Genomic DNA, 19,559 nt, shown 5'->3' with positions numbered 1-19,559 from the left:
AGCATTTCTTCAGGTAACAGTAATTGCTTTAGAACACAAGTTGATTCCTGATCTGTCTACCTATACATGTTGATTTTAAAGGAGACCAGTGAAGGTATCTATAATTTTATTTCACCAATCAATTTATAAATAGTAAGGAACCATTTTTAAAAATGCTTCTGAAAATATTTAGACTGATGCTAGGGTTAGAGGTTGGGTATTTGTTAATGATTCATTATAGGGAAGTAGTTATTTTCTGAATAATTAAAATAATTTCAGCACAGTTTAATAAAATTTAGACTACATGTAGTAGAGGGAAAATGGGCTAATGCAGGTAAGTAATTGTCTCTAAGACTATGTATTTATGTGAAAAATGTTTTGTCATTTCTAACTTAAAGACCAAAAATTTTAAAGCATACCAAAATATTTTCCTGATTTGATAGAGGCCAGATTAACATTTGCCTTTACTTTTTTAAAGGATTGGGGCGGCCAGCAGAAGAAGGCAAATAGGTCATCAGAAAAGAATAAGAGAAAATTTGGTGTAGAAAGTGATAAAAGGGTAACTAATGATATTTCTCCGGAGTCATCGCCAGGAGTTGGAAGACGAAGAACAAAGACTTCACTGACGTTTCCACATAGTAGATACGTGACTCAGATGTCTGTTCCCGAGCAGGCAGAACTAGAAAAACTCAAACAGCGGATAAACTTCAGTGATTTAGATCAGGTTTGTAAATTATTTTACAAATCAAGTTATGACTATGGAAAGTACTTGCCATAGATAAATCATTTGTCTTAATGAAATTGAACTGTTTATTTCTTTTTCTTAGTTTCTGTGCATATGGAAAGAATGTTAATCAGTGGTGATGGTACTGTGTTCTTTGGAAGGCAACAAAGTCCTTATTTCTAAACTTGCTGAGGACAGGTTTTTCAGAACTTTATTATTACAGTGTTTGGCTGGCTTAAATGATTTTATTTTGAAACTAAAATTTGCATGCTACTAACTGGGTAAGATAGCTGTTAAGCAAAAGAGAAGATCCAGTTTAGAATATTTTATCATTGGCTAAGTGTGGAATGTGCTATTATCTCAAGTTTAGAATAAAACCGTTATTTGTATTTATAATCACCGAAGTCAAGTTTAGAACTAAAAGCAAGTAGAAGTGAAAATGAACTCTTCACATTTTATTGTCTGATCTTTACGTGATAAAGTTTCCCTAAATATGCATAAAGATAGATTCCAGTCTGGTATGATGACGGTGATGATCATGTATCATTTAGTCACCTTTGTATCAATTATTGAACAGTTACTGTATGCCGGGCACTAAGTTAAATGATTTATCAGATAGTGCTTCACGTTGACACATCTTTATGTTAATGTTTGTATTAATCAACATTGATTCATTAGGTCCAAAGCCTATGTTATATTCTGTGATCAAGTATGACTAGCAATCTGAGTTATAAATATGGTTCATAATCCTACTACTTTATTTAGAATAGTCTTGCTCATAGCCATCATTTCAGTTGTCTCTGACAGAGTGAGGAATAGGACGTGATAATTGAATTTGGTATTTTTCTGAAAGAATTTTGTAGGTCTGAAGCTGCGCTGAGTCTTATGACAGATCTTTTATATATACCTCCTGAATCATTATCTGATGGTGAAGCTGACTAAGAACATTGGATTTTTTTTTTAATTTTGAAAGATTAATGTTTGTGGGATTTGGTTTTTCTTTCATGTATAGAGAAGCATTGGAAGTGATTCTCAAGGTAGAGCAACAGCTGCTAACAACAAACGTCAGCTTAGTGAGAACCGAAAGCCCTTCAACTTTTTGCCTATGCAGATTAATACTAACAAGAGCAAAGATCCCACTGTAAGTCCTCAAAAGAGAGAAATGATTGGATCAGCACAGTGTAAAGAGTTGTTTGCTTCTGCTTTAAGTAATGACCTTTTGCAAAACTGTCAAGTCTCTGAAGAAGATGGAAGAGGAGAGCCTGCAATGGAGAGCAGCCAGGTGATAATATTTCTTTTATTATTTCATAAATCTCAGAGTAGAAGTGTGAAGATTTTAAAAAATACTTATACACTTAGGAATTTCAGTTAGGTAGAATTAAGGTACTTCCCAGGTTTCCCATGTGGCACTAGTGGTGACGAATCCACCTGCCAGTGCAGGAGTCATGAAGGACAAGGGTTTGATGCCTGGGTCGGAAAGATCGCCTGGAAGAGGGCATGGCAACCCATCCAGTGTTCTTGCCTGTAGAATACCTTAGACAAGAGGGGCCTGGCGGGCTACAGGCCGTAGGGTTGCGAAGAGTTGGACACGACTGAAGCGACCTTGCACGCAAAGTACTTCCTTAACTTTTGCTCATTAATCCTGTCAGGTTTATTCAAAACTGTGTAAATGTCTTTTTACAAAAATGATTGTAGAAGTGGCATAGTCAGGTGAATTAAGACTTTCTGTTCACCTGTGAAATGCTGTATTGTTAATTTTTAGTAAAGAGAAGTTGGAGTAATGTGATTAATTGTTGTAGAAATTTCTTTAAATGATTATATAATTCATTTGAAAAGATAACTCTTTTAAAAGTATTTTAATTTTTAAAATTTATAAAGAAACACTAGAAGAATTTATATAAAAGTTTAATATGCAGTTTTATAAAGTGAAGTTTTCAAGTAATGTAAATTAAAACTAATTTTGAAATTAATAGAAATAGGAGTTGTTAGTATTGCCTATTAAGTTTTGATTAAATTGTAAATTTGGTTCAGATCTTTTGCATGTATGAATTCATACAATAAACCTAGCAGTATCTTTGGTTATTTGAAATTAAAATCTATAAAGTTGTTGCTGTTCAATAAATTATGCTCATTTTAACATCCTGTTTATTTTCATGTCCCCCCATCCCCCCCAATATCTCCCCTGCAGATTGTAAGCAGGCTTGTTCAGATTCGTGATTATATTACTAAAGCTAGTTCCATGAGGGAAGACCTTGTAGAGAAAAATGAAAGATCTGCTAATGTTGAGCGCCTCACTCATCTAATAGATCACCTTAAAGAACAAGAAAAGTCATATATGAAATTTCTCCAGAAAATTCTTGTAAGTTTTGAACCTTTTACATAATGTACTGAGTGATTTTTGTAGTACATCAGTGTGTACCTATGGTAATGACATTGTGATTGCCACCCCAGAGGAGTTAATATATTTTAAAAAAATCGTGCCGTCCCTTGTAACATTTTATTGCCCTTTTTAATAGTTGTATGATTTATACCACTAAAATATTTCAGGCTAGAGAAAATGAGGAGGAGGATGTTCGGACTATAGATTCAGCTGTGGGATCTGGTTCTGTAGCTGAGAGCACATCGCTAAACATAGATGTGCGGTCTGAGGCTTCAGATGCCACGGTAAGCAGCTTTTTAGTAATTAAAGTGCTGGAAATGAAGATACAAACTTTCCCCTTATTTTTCACAATAATACTTTTGTAGGCATTCCTTAATGAAAAATTTGTCTCAGGGAAGAAACCCTCAGATTGTTAATGCTGTATATATTCTTTTTGAACGTGGAAATTTAAAAGTTTTCTTTATTAACATAAAAGTAGTTTTAATGGTTGATTAATAATTTCTGGTCTTCAGCTTGCGAAAACCTGGGTTTCCTCATTTGTATTGTTAAGCACAGCTTTGCTCATTTTAAGAGGCATTGGAAGAGTTAAAATTCATTTTAGATGTACTAGTCATGAGGACAGTATCATTGCTTGGCATGTCATCTTTTGGCAAAGCCTCCCAAGTTTCTCTGCCATTGAGGACCCATTTGAAGGCTGTTAGGATTTACATTTGTCAGGCTAGTGTAGAACTGAAGCCAAACCAGGCGGCTGATAAACTGAGTTGAAAATGGGACAGGTTAGCATTTACTTTGGGATTTATTTAGTGAGGAAAGTATATAAATTTTAACTTTGCAAAATGAGATGTATCAAAATACTGTCTTTTGGGAAAATAATCAGAAATTTTCAGAACTTTGAGGCAAGATTTGTAAAATGCACTTCATAAAAGGTAGTATGAAACTAGTATACTTGTAAACATTTTAATTTTAGCAACTGCACCTATAACAATGCATTAGTAAACTTGAAACCCTCTAGTCAGTAATGCCTTTCTTGTGAAAGGATAGACCATGTGTATCGTTTGTTTCTGAGGTATGTTCCCAATTTCTAGCCAGCATTAGGAATTTGAGGGTTTGTTTCCTTTCAGCATTGCCCTGCATAGTTTCTTATCTGCCTCCTTTCTCATCCTTGCCCTTCCTGATTCGAAGAGGAAACTTGAATTTTTTTTTTCTCTCCCATTATTTTCACCAGGAGGTGCTCAGAGGGCTTGATCCAAACGGTTGTTGAAGAATGCAGTCTACTGTGGGAAAATTGTTTTTCTGTTTACAGTAGTGTGTGGGAATAATTTCTTTCTCACATTTCATTCTAGCAGAAATGAAGGGTGGGGGCATGTGCATAAAGGAATTGTGTTTGAGAAGGGTGGGAAGTGATATAATTGATTATAATAGTTTATCTGTATATGCTAGTGTGTATAGTGTTCACCAAGATGAGACTTTCTTTCATAGCATAAAATCAGGACATTTTGAAAATCAGTAACATACAGTAAATGTTAAAATATACTTCAGTGATTGTTGTATAGCTTGGAAATTGCCTAAGAAATGATACTTATTTAGAATAAGCCAATAGTCTAGTCTATGGGAATTTAAAAGTCTAAAGTTTTATTGCCACTTGGGGAGAAGGTGGATTAATTTTCTAAATCATGGACTGGTAAATTTTTATATTTATTTACAAGGCTGGCTTGTATGTTAAACAGGAGTTTGTATTAAGAAATTAATATGCTACACTATTTAATAAAGCAGGCATCTTTTAGTCTGAGAATTCGGCCGTGCATTGAGGACAAACTAGGGAATTCAGCTTCACAAGAACAGGTTTCAGACATTGACGTTACTACAAGTCCAAAAGGGGAAGGTGACAGACCTCCTCAGAATGACAGGGAGCTGAGGCCTAATAGGAAATGTAGCCGAAAACGTGGATTTCCCTCAAAGGTATACTTTATAATATTAACTTGGGAACCCTCTAAATGAGCACCTCTTTTGTTCATATTTCCTCTTCCTTATTTGCTCTTCTGTTGTTGCCATAACTTTTAAATTTGTATGTTATTAACATGGTTAGTTGTACAGTAATTTGCATTAGTAAAATGCATTGGTAAAAATCCCTTACTGTTTTTCTTCTTTTCTGCTTTCTTAGTCTCCTCTCCGTGGACTATGTGTGGTAGCTGTTTTTAATTTGCATTAACAAAGGACTTGAAACTTAATCCATTTTCCTTTTTGTTTTTGCTATTGAGAAAAAGCTCAAAATATAACACATTCTTAAATGCTGATCATTAGTTGCCTTTTGTTTCTAATATTTGTGTCTATGGATTAAAATGATATTTTAAAATCCTTTCTTATTTCCTTAGTCATTGATTAAAGAGAGAAAAAATGGACCACGCTGTTACCTTTCCTGTTTTTTTTTTTTTTTTTTTAAGAATGAAATATTTTTATAGTGTTTTTGGTTTATATTTTTCTTCCCGTTGGAAATCCCTTCCCTTCTTTTTTTTTTTTTTAGGAAAATATTTTATTAGCGCTTGTTTCCTAATGTTTTTGCTCCTTTTTTCTCCAGTGTTTGCTCTAAATGTTCTTTCTTTAGAAATTTTCAATGATTTGCATCAAGACATTCAGGAAGGGTTTGAAGACAACTATTTGTGTAGCTCCACTTAAAACAGTTTGAATAAAAAATAGCATTTGTAAAAGTGCTCCTATCCATTTGACAGAGTACAGTACTGTTTTAATAATTGAGTATAGATAAGACCAATTTCATATGTTTTCTTACTAGCTTACTACCTAGGATTAGTCTTTCTCTGTTATGTTATGTACATAACATTTATATTTCTTGTGGCTGTTTAAAAGTGACTAAAAAAAATTAAAATGACTGAACTTAACCTCTAGTTATTTTGGTGTCCCACCCCACCTCCCCCAAGGTTTTGAAGATATGGTTTCAAACCCGCTGAGCTTCCCTGTTAGCTCAGAGGTAGAGAATGTGCCTGCCAGTGCAGGCGACAGAGGTTTGATCCCTGGATCGGGAAGATCCTCTGGAGAAGGAAATGGCAACCCACTCTGGTATTCTTGCTTGGAGAATCCCATAGACAGAGGAGCCTGGCGGACTACAGTCCAAGGAGTCGCAAAAGAGTTGGACTCGACTTAGCCACTAAACAGCAACAACATAGTGATCTTACTATAAAATGTTCAACAGAAGAGTAAAGTAGCTGCTTATTTTTAAAACTAGTAGCATTGGAGGAGAAAAGGTGAATGGGGGAAAATAGATATCATTTAGAACTTAATGTTCCTTTCTTCTGAAGTCTTTGAATAGCAACAAGCAGAACTTGAGTTGACAATTACTATAGCATAGTATCTGCTAGCTTTTTTCCTTAAGGCATTATGTTTGCTTTTAAAAGCTATTGTTCTGTTTTTAAGTTTCTTTGAATAATGACCTTATAAATGAATATGATTTTCTCTTGAACTTTTTTTTTTTTTCCTCTTGAACTTCTTTTTTGGAGTTTATTTTAATTTGCTTCTTTTTAATCTTTTGATTCTTAGGGCCATCCTATGGTAGTTCTGTCAGTACTCTGTTCATAAAGTGATTTCAGTTTCTTTAAAAAAAAAATCCTAATTCCCACTGACTGTCTTTATCCTTTCTCTGCTATTCAGAACCTGTTGTCCACCCCCCCACCTTCCTTCATTCCCTCTTTAACATCTTTCAAAATGTAGTATTCTGTTACAAGATTAGGGGAAAAACGGTGTCTTAACGGAGGTTCCAAGCTTAAAGCAACCTTGTGAATTGCAGCTTAATAGGAAATAATTGATATTCTTGAGTTGCCTACAAGGGCAGAGTCTATTTCTTGAAATATTTTATAGACATATCATTGCATAATTTTTTTAAAAAGCCTTCCCAGAATGCTTTCATTGTTTTCCCACACTCATCTTCTCCCCACACTTAATCTCACTTCTTAGAGAATTCATAAGCTTTTCAAAATGCCATCTACCCATTTTTTGCTATTATTATTATTTTTTTTATCATTTCTGATTATTTCATGTGGGCTAGATTTGTCTCCCAAGCCAGATTATGTTTCTTCAGAGATAGTTCTCAGTACTTAAGACATAAGCTAAGGATGTAATTTGGGTAAGAAACCTTAATATTAAATTGTTTAGTAAATTCTTTAAAGTTAATCTAATTTTAAGAGATGAGGAAATTATGAATTAGATGGAGATAGTGGATTCTTGATTTTTTTTTTCCTAGATGAATTTTTGTCTTAATATGTGTAATGTTTCTTTTCTTAGTTATTTACCATTGATGCTTTGTTGGACTATTTGATTAATGTCAATCTGGAGATATTTCTCTGAGCCTTTCCAATTGAAATCCGTACCTAATTGCATCTGGTTTATATTTTACCAGTGACTTTGATGAAATTGCTTCCCTTGTGGCTCAGCTGGTAAAGAATCTGCCTGCAATGCGGGAGACCTGGGTTTAAGATCTGGGTTTGATCCCTGGGTTGGGAAGATCCCCTGGAGAAGGCAAAGGCTACTCACTCCAGTATTCTGGCCTGGAGAATTCCATGGACTGTATAGACCATGGGGTTGCAAAGAGTCGGACATGACTGAGTGACTTTCCCTTTGACTTTTCGATGAAATTAATTTGGATCAAATCTGAGATGACTTGCTATCTCAGATTCATAGTTTTCTCTCACCTTTCAAATTATTTTACAAGATGTAAACAATCTTGAATTGAGCAACTAAGATGACTTTTTATAGGAATGAATGTAATGTTAACAGAGTAACTCCACTTGTGTTGGATGGGAGAGAACTGAGTAAATTGTTGATTTGAAAATGGGTTCAGTTTACTGGGAATTCTCCAGGAAATAGTAGCTTAACCAAGATGTGTTATTTCTCTTCCATGTTCATGATAGATAGAGCACTGACCTGGCTTCTCTGATACATTCATCAAAAATTCTGACTGCAGTCTTCTACTTATTATTTGATCTTCATTTCTCTGAGTTCTTAATTCTGAGCCATGTACTTTTATTGCTTGCTAAGTTACATGGTTACTCATTCTGACTCAGATTACCGATGAGTTCTCCTTGGGGAGGTAAAGAGAAGAATTTTTTGCAAAGTATTGATAAGGAATGTCACCCAGAAGGAAACTTCTCTAGAGCCATTTGTGTTCTCCTTAATTTCTCCTGGAATTAAATGTACATAGGGAAAACAGATCAGTGCATTTTTATTTTCCAAAGAGATCATTGAGCTTCTTTATTCTTCTTGGTAACTTCAGTCAGGGCCAAGGGAGGTCATTCATTTAAAGTCTATAAATAACCCCAACAAAAATTTGATAGCAATACAAATTTAAAATTGACTGTTTTTAAGCTGATAGAATTACTTTATGTAAATATTAGGTAAAATCATTACACTTTTAAGATATAAAAATTTTAAAAGGCAAATCAATGATGAAAAATACCATTATGGTATAATTTCGTGCATAATTTGACTTAAAATTTTATTGTTTCCAAGTTGCACTTAAATTTGTCTCTGATTAATTGACCATAATATTTCTGGTTGAGTTACATTTGAATGGGTTGAAGATTAATAGTTAAAATTTTCTAGTTCTTTATAATTGACACTTATTCAGTCTGTTCCTCTTTTAGGCAAAATGCTATCTCTTAGGGGGAATTTCAAAGTAATTTGTGTTCTCAGACTCATCTAAAGGAGCATCTTTTAAAAGAAAAAAGCATTTTTCTTTATTGTATGTTTATATGAAGTGATACAAGTAAATTAAAGCCTTTCACATCAGACAATCAAATAAAAATGCATTTTAAAAATCAAATAAAAATTTAACAAATTTTCTGTTGGTTTTTTTGGGTTTAAACATCCCTTGTAGGAATGGGGCAGAACATTTTTTTGGTCTGGGCTTTTTCAGGGCTACTTTTGGGGCATTAACCTGGTATAATGTGCTTCTCCTTTTCTATAAGACTTGGATCTCATTCTTTTGTGTGTGTGTGTGCACATGCGTGCACATGTGCATGTGTCTGTGTTTCTGTGTGTAGCTCCTTTTGCCTTCTTGACCGTTTTTCTTTTTGTAAGCCTCTTCCTTTATTTTCCTTTTGTTAATTCTTCATGCTAAGTCTATGCATATGGTCTTTTACCTTGAAATTACTTAATTACCTGATTCTTAACATGACAGGCTGTCTCTGTGTCATCATTTTCTTTTTTTCCCTTTCAAGTCTGTATCTAGGGTTGTATATGTAGTACAGGTTTATTATCTATGTTTGTATTTTACCATTGATAGTTGACTCATGAGCATAGATTTTAATAGATATAAGTGTTGTTGGTCTTATTTTTCAGGCCAGAGATCCTCAGCAGGAGCCTATGGAAGAGATAGAAAATTTGAAGAAACAACATGATTTATTAAAAAGGATGTTACAGCAGCAGGAGCAGCTGAGAGCTCTGCAGGGACGACAAGCTGCTCTCCTGGCCCTGCAGCATAAAGCCGAGCAAGCTATAGCTGTGATGGATGATTCTGGTATGCTGCTGTCTTAGGATGTTGTTTTTATAAGTAAGGCCCAGTAAGCAATGATAGGATTGCAAGGTAGATGCTGGTGGTTATATAATCAGATCTAGGATTGTTGCCTAGTTTAGAAACCTACATGTAAGGCTTACTCTGTCCTGTGCTTTTCTCCCGTTATGCAGAAAAGGTTGCAGAGATAGCTCCTGGCCATCATACTGCGCCAGGCAGACAGCCGGCTCGTTCGCCTCTGCATCAGAGAGCACCCATAAGAGGTAATGGGACGGGCTGTCGTTTTGTTTTTGCACCTCAGATTGATAGGGTTCTTGTTGCTTTTATTTTTGTGTTTTGTACTTAATTCAGCTAGGATTGCTATACTTTGCTTGCCTGCCAAGGAAGGGTTAAAACTTTGAGTGAGGCAGTGGATAAATGTAAGCTTCTTTAGCTTCACTATTGTATCCGTAAGGTACCCAATTGTATGCACTAGTTCCTTTGAACTAAATTTGTATCCTATCCAGTCTCCCTGAGACTCAGAAAGGTTCTTTCCTTTCTTCCTTCTTCCCTCAGAGTCCTGTATCACTTAGATGGAAATAGTATTGAGTTCTTTGGTATTGAATCTAACCTTATAGTTCTTCTCCTTACCTTCAAACCTAAGTGTTAATTTCTCAGTAAGTCAAAAACAAATTGTTACTTTTTAGAACTCAGGAAAACTAGGTCTAATTTGTAGTAGTGTGTTGTCCCAGTCTAATAATAATTTATCTCCTGTGGGCTCTCCATTTTAGGTTCTTACTGAAGTTATGCTGTTGTTATTCAGTTTATCATGCTGTCTACACCGAGCCCATTGGCTCAACCTTCTGATCACTGTTGTTCATAATTTAATTTTCCATTTTCATAGGAAATTTTTATGACTTGTAAGTTAACTTACTCTTTCATAGTAATTATATATAGTATAGAATATACCATATATATATAGTTGTGTATATATGGTATAGTATACAATTATAATTATGCAAATCTTCATCCCTATTTTTCCCTTGTAGTAAGCAGGTAATTTTTTTTTTCTTTTTTTTACTGTACTGTTATGAGTCTGGGACCAAGAGGAGAATGGACAGGAATTTAAATTTGAATTTATTTTTTGTACTAGTTCAAAAAGAATTTTAGGTTAATGATTGAAGACAGTTTTACTCTTGCACTTACGAGATTTTGCAGGAGAATACTGATGGAAAAACAAACTTACAATAATTAATCCTCTGGTCTAGAAGAGAGGCAACATGATTTTCATGGGAAAGAGTTTCTTTCCCTTTCATCAGTTAACTAACTTGTATGTTATCCTAGACTCTAATTTATTTTTTTCAAATAGTTTGGACTAGATACATGCGATATTATCCTGCCCTGAAACTCTAATTTCTCATTGAAAAAGTTAATAGTTTCCTTCAAAACAGAAATAGTTTATAGTATCTTTTAGAGCTGGAAAGATAACCATAGTTGAGTAAGTAGTAGAGCAGTAACTGTTCTCAAAATTGTCATCAGAATACTGCCTTGGGAATACTGCCTAACGAAGATAAAAACTGTGGTCTTTCAGTATAGCTTGTATATCAAGCAAGTGCTTCAATAAATTACCTGTTCTATTGTAGAAGTCAGCAAACTGGCCCGAAATAAAGTTTCATGGAACACAGCCATGTTCGTCTGTTTATATATTATATATAGTTGCTTTTGCCCTGCAAAGGCAGAATTGGGTAGTTGAGACAAGTAATGTATTTGCACAGAGCCTAACATATTTACTATCTGAATATTTAGGAAAAGTTTGCCAACCCCTGTATAGAGCATTGATTTTGTTGGGTGAGGTAGGGATTGAGGCTGGTGAGAATCAGCTGGGCTTTTTCAGACTCACCACTTTCCCTGCCACTTTTCCAGCCTAATTTGGTAGACCTGCTTGCACCCCGACTCTTGAGTCCCTATTATTTTTCCCCTTTAAAAAAAATTATTTTTAATTGAAGGATAAATGCTTTACAGCATTGGTTTGACTTCTGCCATACATCAACATGAATTAGCTATAGGTGTACATATGTCCCGTCCCTCGAGAACCTCCTTTCCACCTCCCTCCCTTTCCCACCCCTCTAGGTTGTTACAGAGCCCCAGTTGGAGTTCCCTGAGGCGTACCAACAAATTTCCGTTGGCTGTCTGTGTGACATGTGGTGTGTGTGCTTCCATGGTACTCCCTCCATTTACCTCATCCTCTCCTTCCTTCCCCTCCCCTCCCGCCCTTGTGCATAAGTCTTCTCTATGTCTGTCTCCATTGCTGCCCTGCAAATAGATTCATCAGTACCATCTTTCTAGATTCCATATATATGTGTTAATATATGATATTTGTTTTTCTCTTTCTGACTTACTTCACTCTGTATAATAGGCTATAGGTTCATCCACCTCATTAGAACTGTGTTGAGTCCTTTTTCTTAATTGAGATGTAGCAGTTTCCCTTCTTGACTGTTGGGACAGAAAGAGTTGAGCCACAATACTAGAGTTTTGTGAGTTTTCCTTTATTTCAGGTTAGATGGAAACATAAAATGATTAGTTGGCAGATAAGAGTTAATTAGTTTCAACTTACATTAAGTGACATTTTTAAACCCCCACCCCTACTCCTTAATTTGGGCTTCACAGGTTGCTTAGATGGTGAGGAGTCTGCCTGCAATGCAGGAGACGTGGGTTTGATCCCTGGGTCAGGAAGATCCCCCTGGAGAAGGAAATGGCAGCCCACTCTAGTATTCTTGCCTGGGAAATCCCATGAACAGAGGAGCCTGGCGTGGTACAATCCTTGGAGTCACAAAGAGTCAGACACGACTGAGTGACTAAGCACACCCCCTTCCAATTTATTTTTAGCTTCTCAGAAGTAAAAGTGTTGTTTTCATTTATTTGCTTTAATGAATAGCTGTTAATTTTCTTTCTAATTGTAACAGAAACTACAGGTAGCCTATCTGGAGTCAGTATCACCTCTGAACTAAACGAAGAATTGAATGATTTAATTCAGCATTTTCATAATCAGCTTCGTGATTCTCAGGTATCTGATTGCCATGATTCTGTATGCTGTGATTCTTATGGAGGCACTTTATTATTTTGGTGTACTGGATTTAAAATCACATTAATGAAAGCAGTGCTTCTCAAACTTTACCAAGCGTAGATGTGACGCAGCATGATTGTTAGAAATTGTAGATTTCTGGTCAGTGGGAACCTCCACTTTCAAAATTGTTTTGATTCGCACATTTGAGATGGGCATCCTGCTGTACTATTCCACTGCTGGACATCTTGGAACTATACTTTGGGAAACACTAAATTAGAGGAAATACCTCCTTTAAATGTAGTGATGAGTGAAACTTCCCCTTTGTATGCTTCTAGATGACACATTCTTATTTTACCTTAAAGATCGTATAGTCACAACTGTTTTTGTGAATCTGTGTTTTTGCAGTGTTTTACTAACAAGGAAGTTCTAAAGTTTAATTTCAGAGTTAATAAGTTATAATTTGATGACCTTTGTAAATAATGATATAAATGAAAATTTTCAGTTTGTGGGCCTTGAATATTAAAGAGTGAATTAATCTCTCTCCACTGGAAATGAGTATGGTTGACAGTGCATTATCTCCTGTCTGCTGACCAACTTAAAATGACCCAGCTACTTTGGAGAGTTTCAACTACTTTGGAGAGTTATTTAGCAGTATCTAGTACATTTTCTCTGGTGACCCTTCAGTGGCCCACCTTGGAGAAAGATATTCAAAAGGAGATACAAAGAAGAATGTTCATGGCAGCATTGTATTAATAGCAAAGCAGAAACAATCTAAATGTCCATGAACAGGAAAATGGGTTAATTAATTATGATATACACAGAATGAAATCCCATAACCAGTTACAGTAAATGAACCAAAGCTAATGAATGAAAATGAAAGTTTAAGAAGGATACCACTTAGCTTATCTTTTAAAATGTGTAATGAGTGTTTATTTTTTATGGATACATACATAGGTATTACAAAATAAAAACATGTATGAGAATGGTAGATGTCCAATTCCAGATTGTGGTTATCTCTTGAGAGAGTAATTAGTTGAGGTTTTGTACATATAAAGCTTTAGCTTTAATATTATATCCATAATATTTCTCTTAAAGAATTAATGTGAATGTGGCAAAGTATTGAGTTAGCCAAGAAGTTTGTTGGGGTTTTTCCTGTAACATCTTAATATTAAATATTGAAACTGGACTAAAGTCAGTGGTGGTTATTCATTATATGATTCCCTAATCCTTTGTGGATTTACGTTTCATAAATATTTCATTAATTTTTTTTAATAGGAAAGAAGTGTTAGGAAAAACTGATAGGTAAAGAAGTTCATGATGGTGATTCTAAAAAGATGGCAAGAGAGAGGATGAGATTTCTGAAGGTTTATTCTGTATAAAATGGGGCATTTCTAGCACTTAATTTAGATCCAGGCAATAACATCCAGAAATCGCCACTGTGTAGTTATTTGTGTCTATAAAACTGTATATATCACAGTATCTATAGTGGCACATCAGGAAACTCTATGTAATTGGGGAAAAGGAAAGACATATGCTTACCCAGGAGCACAACCTGCACAGATGTTTATCTCTTTTTATAAAGACAGATGTTTATCTCTTTTTATAAAGAATATTTACACATCTTTAAAATGAGAATGCAGCCTTGAATTGCCTTTCTTTTTCTTTTTCTTTTTTTAATAAGCCTCCAGCTGTTCCAGACAATAGAAGACAAGCAGAAAGTCTTTCATTAACTAGGGAGATTTCTCAGAGCAGAAATCCATCAGTTTCAGAGCATTTACCTGATGAGAAAGTCCAACTGTTTAGCAAGATGAGAGTGTTACAAGAAAAGAAACAAAAAATGGACAAACTGCTTGGAGAACTTCATACACTTCGAGATCAGCATTTGAACAATTCATCATGTAAGTAAATCTGGCTTAGCAGTGAGTAGAGGACACATAAGTATATATGTCAACGTGTAGTAATTACTTTGTAAATATTTGATGAATGAATGAATGCATAGTTACTCAAGAAAATTATAATTTTTGTGGTGAAATAGGACTTGTATGTGAAACATTTTTGAGTAATAAAGCAATGTAATGTAGAGTCAAATAGATGGTAGATATGTTCTATAAAATTCAGAATAAAAGATGAATTTGGGCTTGAAAAATTGGTAGCATTTTAGAAAGGGAAAAATATCAAAGTGCTTAGATACTTGGACATAGTAATGCTGCACTTCTTAGCATATCCAAAATTTTTCCTTAAAGAAAAACTAAGCCAGATTACTACATTTATTTTAAAATTATGAAACAGATTTAGGAAGTATTTATATGAAAAAAACTGATATGAAAAACTTACTTAGTGCAGAAAGTTCCAAACACCACAGTTTTTGAAATATAGAAATAGTCATCTCAGGTGGGAATAGAAAAGGCATACAGTCAGCCTAGTTATACTTACTGTATAACTATATTATATAGCTTATACAGCTATAAGCTATATTATATAGCTTAATATACTAGGTTAAATAATTATACAACCATCTCTTAGTATCCATGGGGGATTGGTGCCAGTACTCCCACCCACACCCTCTACAGATAACAAAATGTGAGGGTGCTTAAGTCCCTTATCTAAAATGGCATAGAATTTACATATAACCTAAGCACCTCCTCCAGTACACTTGAAATCATCTCTGGGTTACTTAACAATACGTAATACAATGTCAATGCTGTGTAAACAGTCAACCAGCATGCTGCAGATTCATGTTTTTTTTTTTTTTCCTGAATATTTTCTGTCAGCTTTTTGTTAAATCTGCAGATCTCTTGGATATGGAGGGCTGATTGTACTAGTTATTTATATTGATTTATAACTAGTTAGTTATATAAGAAAATCAATGGTCATCTCAGTTATACTGTAGAAACTGTCTTTTCCGACCTCAGATGTTTTACTTGCCTTTGTCTAATTGAGATCTAGTTTCTTGTCCTCATTTAACCTCATCCTTCTCCAAGTGTGGTCACTGCCCCTTCCTCAGTTGATAGTAGGAGCTGTACATTGGAAATTGGAATTGGCAGGGTCAACCCCACTGGTCATTATTCTCTAGCATTTCAGCTGCTGTCTTAATAAAGAAAAATCAAGGGATAGAAAACCATCTCTGGATCCCTGTTCCTTGTTCTTCAATCTAATTCTCTGCCACCCTCAAAGAAGTGTACTATTTCCGCCCTGAAACACACTCTTCTCTTTCCCCCAACTTCAGCTACTCCTCCCCCTCCTCCAGAGTGTAATCCAATCCCAATGCTTATTCTTCCTAAACTGATGATCATAACCAAGAAAAACGTCTTTAAGTTTTTCAGAAGTTGTACTCAGAGTCTTGTGGTCAGTTTTATATATATAAAGAAAGGAGCACTCTGTCTACTGAGACTAGAAAATGATATTTTTCTCTGGGAAAAAGCGTGAAAGCAGCAGCAAAAGGTAGAACAGTCAAGGAATAGAAAGAAAAGACTATTGGAAACCAGCTGTAGCAGGTGATAACGTGAGCAACAAATGATGGTTGTCATTGTGAGAAAGATAAATGATAATAGCTTAGAGTGGTAGGAGAGAGAGAAGCACGAAGATTCTTAGTCTTCATTCATTGTGCTTGAAAGCATAAGATATCTTTGATCTGTGTGGACAGAAGAGTGAGTAAAATGTAGTTCAAGAGCTGAAGAGGATTAGCCATCAACCAATTAGAAAATCTTATTACATTTCATGATGTAATGTACCACAGTCACTTTAACAATTTTGGTTTATGTTTTGGAACAAGAAGAGTTCCATCTTGGAGACCAGATAGAATCCCTCTGGAGTGGAACATTCTCAGGGACCTGATCAGCCAGGGCTGCCCCCTAAACTTGTAGCTGGTGGGCTGCACATCGTACACAGTGGCTGCGTTAACTTAACCTAGAACCAGATTGATCTGAGAAGCACTCGTGTTACTTTTTCAAGGTAGCATATCATAGTCCTTGTTGATTTCCATCTTGTCTTCCTGCTCTTCTTTCCTTTCTGTTTTAACTCTGCTTGGTTGAGGGACTTGTTAATAAACAAGTAGCCTGGATGTTATATGCTTAAGTTTCACATTTTAAAGCTGCAGAATTTAAGATGTTAATGACTTTTAGTTTTTATTTTTCTTTATCCAAGCAAAGTGTGAATGTGTTGTTTGATGCTATATTTATGTATGTTACCTGGCTTTTTTTTTTTTCGGTAGTTGTGCCTTCTTCAGCCTCTCCACAAAGGAGTGTGGATCAGAGAAGTACAACCACAGCTCCCTCTGCTCCTGTAGTCTTAACACCAGTGGTCAATGGAGAATCCAATAACCTCACGCCATCTGTTCCTTATCCTGCTGCTGCTTTAGTTTCTCAGAATCAGAATGAAAATGAAGGCCACCTAAATCCAACTGAAAAACTCCAGTAAATAATTTCTACGCACATTGTTTACATAGATTATAGTTGAATCATAGGGTCAAATTTGGGGGTTTTTGTTGAAAATTCTGGAAAAACTGAATTTAATATGATAAACATTCTTAAGTGATACAGTGGAAGAATAAGTGTGTGTGTATTATACATGTGTTTTTGAGTTATCCTAGAGAAATGTAATTTCTGTGAGCTAATGTATTCCTGGGGTCTTCTCAGGTGGCACAGTGGTAGAGAATCAACCTGCCAGTGCAGGAGAGGCAAGAGATGCAGGTTTGATCCCTGGGTTGGGAAGACCTCCTGAAAGAGGGCATGGCAACCTGCTCCAGCACTCTTGCCTGGAAATTCATGGACAGAGGAGCTTGGTGGGCTACAGTCCATAGTGTCACAAAGAGTCAGACACGACTGAGTGAGCGAGCCCAGCAGTACATATTGTATTCCTATTTTACAAGGAAAGGGGCTGCAGTTAAAAGAGCTGTGTATTTTAGCCCAGACTATAGAGTCAGATAGCCTTGAAGTTGTATTTCACAAGGCTGTGTGACTGTGGACAAATAACACCCTCACTTAAGCCTTTTTCTCTTTGTCTGGCATAATATATTTGATCATAAAGGCATTTTAAGTATTAAAAACTATTGGCATTATTCCTGGAATTCAGTAAGAACTCAACAACCTAATTATTATTAAATGTGGCATACTTTATAGATCTCTATATATTGTAGACAAATTGAGAATCTTCCATAAATGCTCAGTAATCCCTGTATATCGGATTTGCCTGAGAGGTACTATTTAAATGAAATATTTAGTACTTCACATTATTGATACTTATTAAGAAACCTAGGAATATCTTTGACATTAAGATTTAAGCTGTTAACGTTTGTACCTGTTTAAAGTGAGCAGTTTAAGGAGAATTTCTTAATTTTTGTCTGTACATTTTTGTCCGTTCAGATATAAGGTGATGAGATTTTGAATAACCTGTACTTGAAATTAAATTCATTGTAGTCTCATACCCTGGGTATTTGACTGAGTTTAACATTTGTATGTGTTGGCTGCTACTGTATGGAAATAGTTTATACTTTGTTTTACTAAAATGGGTGTTAATTTGTATATATTTGTTGTTTATCAGGAAGTTAAATGAAGTTCGAAAGAGGTTGAATGAACTAAGAGAATTAGTTCATTATTATGAGCAAACATCAGATATGATGACAGATGCTGTGAATGAAAACACAAAAGAAGAAGATACTGAAGAGTCGGAATATGATTCCGAGCATGAAAACTCTGAACCTGTTACTAACATTCGGTAAGAACTTTTTTTAAGTTTGTTTTTCTAACATATTCATTCTAACAGTACTTTTAATATGGAACAGAAAACCCTCAGTAGAGTACTTACTGTTTGCATTTTACTTAAGCTTTTCTCCTGTAAGTCTGCTGTTTGGTCAGGGTAATCTTAACTTGTCCTGTAAAGAAAAGCAAGTAGGGATGTATTGAGTACAGAAGGTTAGTAAATTTGCTGTTTGTTACATCAAATATAAGTTAATTATAAGAAGTATATAACTTGTCATTTTCCTGCGTCTTTATTTCTTGATGTAATTTTAATTTTTTTTGTTGTAATTTTAATTTTTTTTTGGTAATTTTAATTGTTTTAAGATATTTTTCTTCTTAAATTTCTGGATAGCTGAAGCTAGTGAAATGCAGGAGCCATTTATTTAAAAGATGAAATTAAATGGGGAAATAGCCAATGACATTCATAGTTTGGAATTATTTTGTTAGTAGTTCTAAAACTTTGATTTTTTAATATTACATGTATTTTTTTCCCTTAAGTAACTTGAGGTTGTTTTCCTTCCTTTCAGAAATCCACAAGTAGCTGCCACCTGGAATGAAGTAAATAGTAATTCTAATGCACAGTGTGTTTCTAACAATAGAGATGGGCGAGCTGTTAATTCTAACTGTGAAATTAACAACAGGTCTGCTGCCAACATAAGGGCTCTAAACATGCCTCCTCCTTCAGGTATGATTGACTATTCACAGACACTTGTACCATATTCTTGGAAAGTGGATTTTCTTTCTTTAGAGCTCTTAAGTTCCTTAAGTTACTGATTTCAGTGATACATACTTTCAGCAGATTGTCGATACAACAGAGAAGGAGAACAAGAGATGCCTGTGGCACAAGGTCCGGAGGAGGAGGAGGAGGAGGAGGAGGAGGAGGCAGAAGATGAGGCCCTCAGTGGAGCTTCCCTGTCTAGTCACAGCAGCAGCCTGATCATTGAGACTCCTGAAGATGCTGAGTTTGAGCATAAGATCCAGAAGCTTATGGCTGCAAAACTGAAACTTAGACACTTACAGAACCTTGTTGCCATGGTGCAGGTAAATACTGCTTTTTTTTTTAATCTGTCAAAAAAAGTACAGTCTTGTAAGGTAAAATGTGTGTATATGTTTGATAATTATGTGGGTATAAGTATATTAGTATATGTTTATTGAATTCTAACTATATAGTGGTTTATATG

The 19,559-nt window shown here is 35.1% G+C and overlaps 1 protein-coding gene across 17 annotated transcripts in view; it reads left to right on the top strand.

The window, feature by feature from the left end:
- Positions 1-19,559, top strand: part of PCM1 (pericentriolar material 1) — an 85,376-nt gene that overhangs the window by 13,351 nt on the left and 52,466 nt on the right. For 6 of the 17 annotated variants that reach the window (XM_043454059.1, XM_043454060.1, XM_043454056.1 and 3 more), the window contains 13 exons: positions 458-703; positions 1,716-1,985; positions 2,892-3,062; positions 3,251-3,367; positions 4,854-5,042; positions 9,429-9,606; positions 9,774-9,863; positions 12,543-12,643; positions 14,325-14,541; positions 16,854-17,055; positions 18,182-18,355; positions 18,906-19,063; positions 19,175-19,419. In XM_043454059.1, the coding sequence (XP_043309994.1) occupies positions 458-703; positions 1,716-1,985; positions 2,892-3,062; positions 3,251-3,367; positions 4,854-5,042; positions 9,429-9,606; positions 9,774-9,863; positions 12,543-12,643; positions 14,325-14,541; positions 16,854-17,055; positions 18,182-18,355; positions 18,906-19,063; positions 19,175-19,419 (2,358 nt within the window). Of the gene's footprint in view, positions 1-457; positions 704-1,715; positions 1,986-2,891; positions 3,063-3,250; positions 3,368-4,853; positions 5,043-9,428; positions 9,607-9,773; positions 9,864-12,542; positions 12,644-14,324; positions 14,542-16,853; positions 17,060-18,181; positions 18,356-18,905; positions 19,064-19,174; positions 19,420-19,559 lie in introns of those variants that run through there. The other 11 variants (XM_043454061.1, XM_043454057.1, XM_043454053.1 and 8 more) reach the window with 7 other exon arrangements.

The sequence above is a fragment of the Cervus canadensis genome, chromosome 31 (genome assembly GCF_019320065.1).
Source record: "Cervus canadensis isolate Bull #8, Minnesota chromosome 31, ASM1932006v1, whole genome shotgun sequence".
NCBI classification, from domain to species: Eukaryota; Metazoa; Chordata; class Mammalia; order Artiodactyla; family Cervidae; genus Cervus; species Cervus canadensis.
The sequence above is the reverse complement of the archived record's forward strand: the minus strand, read 5'-3'. Positions and strand labels throughout refer to the sequence as shown.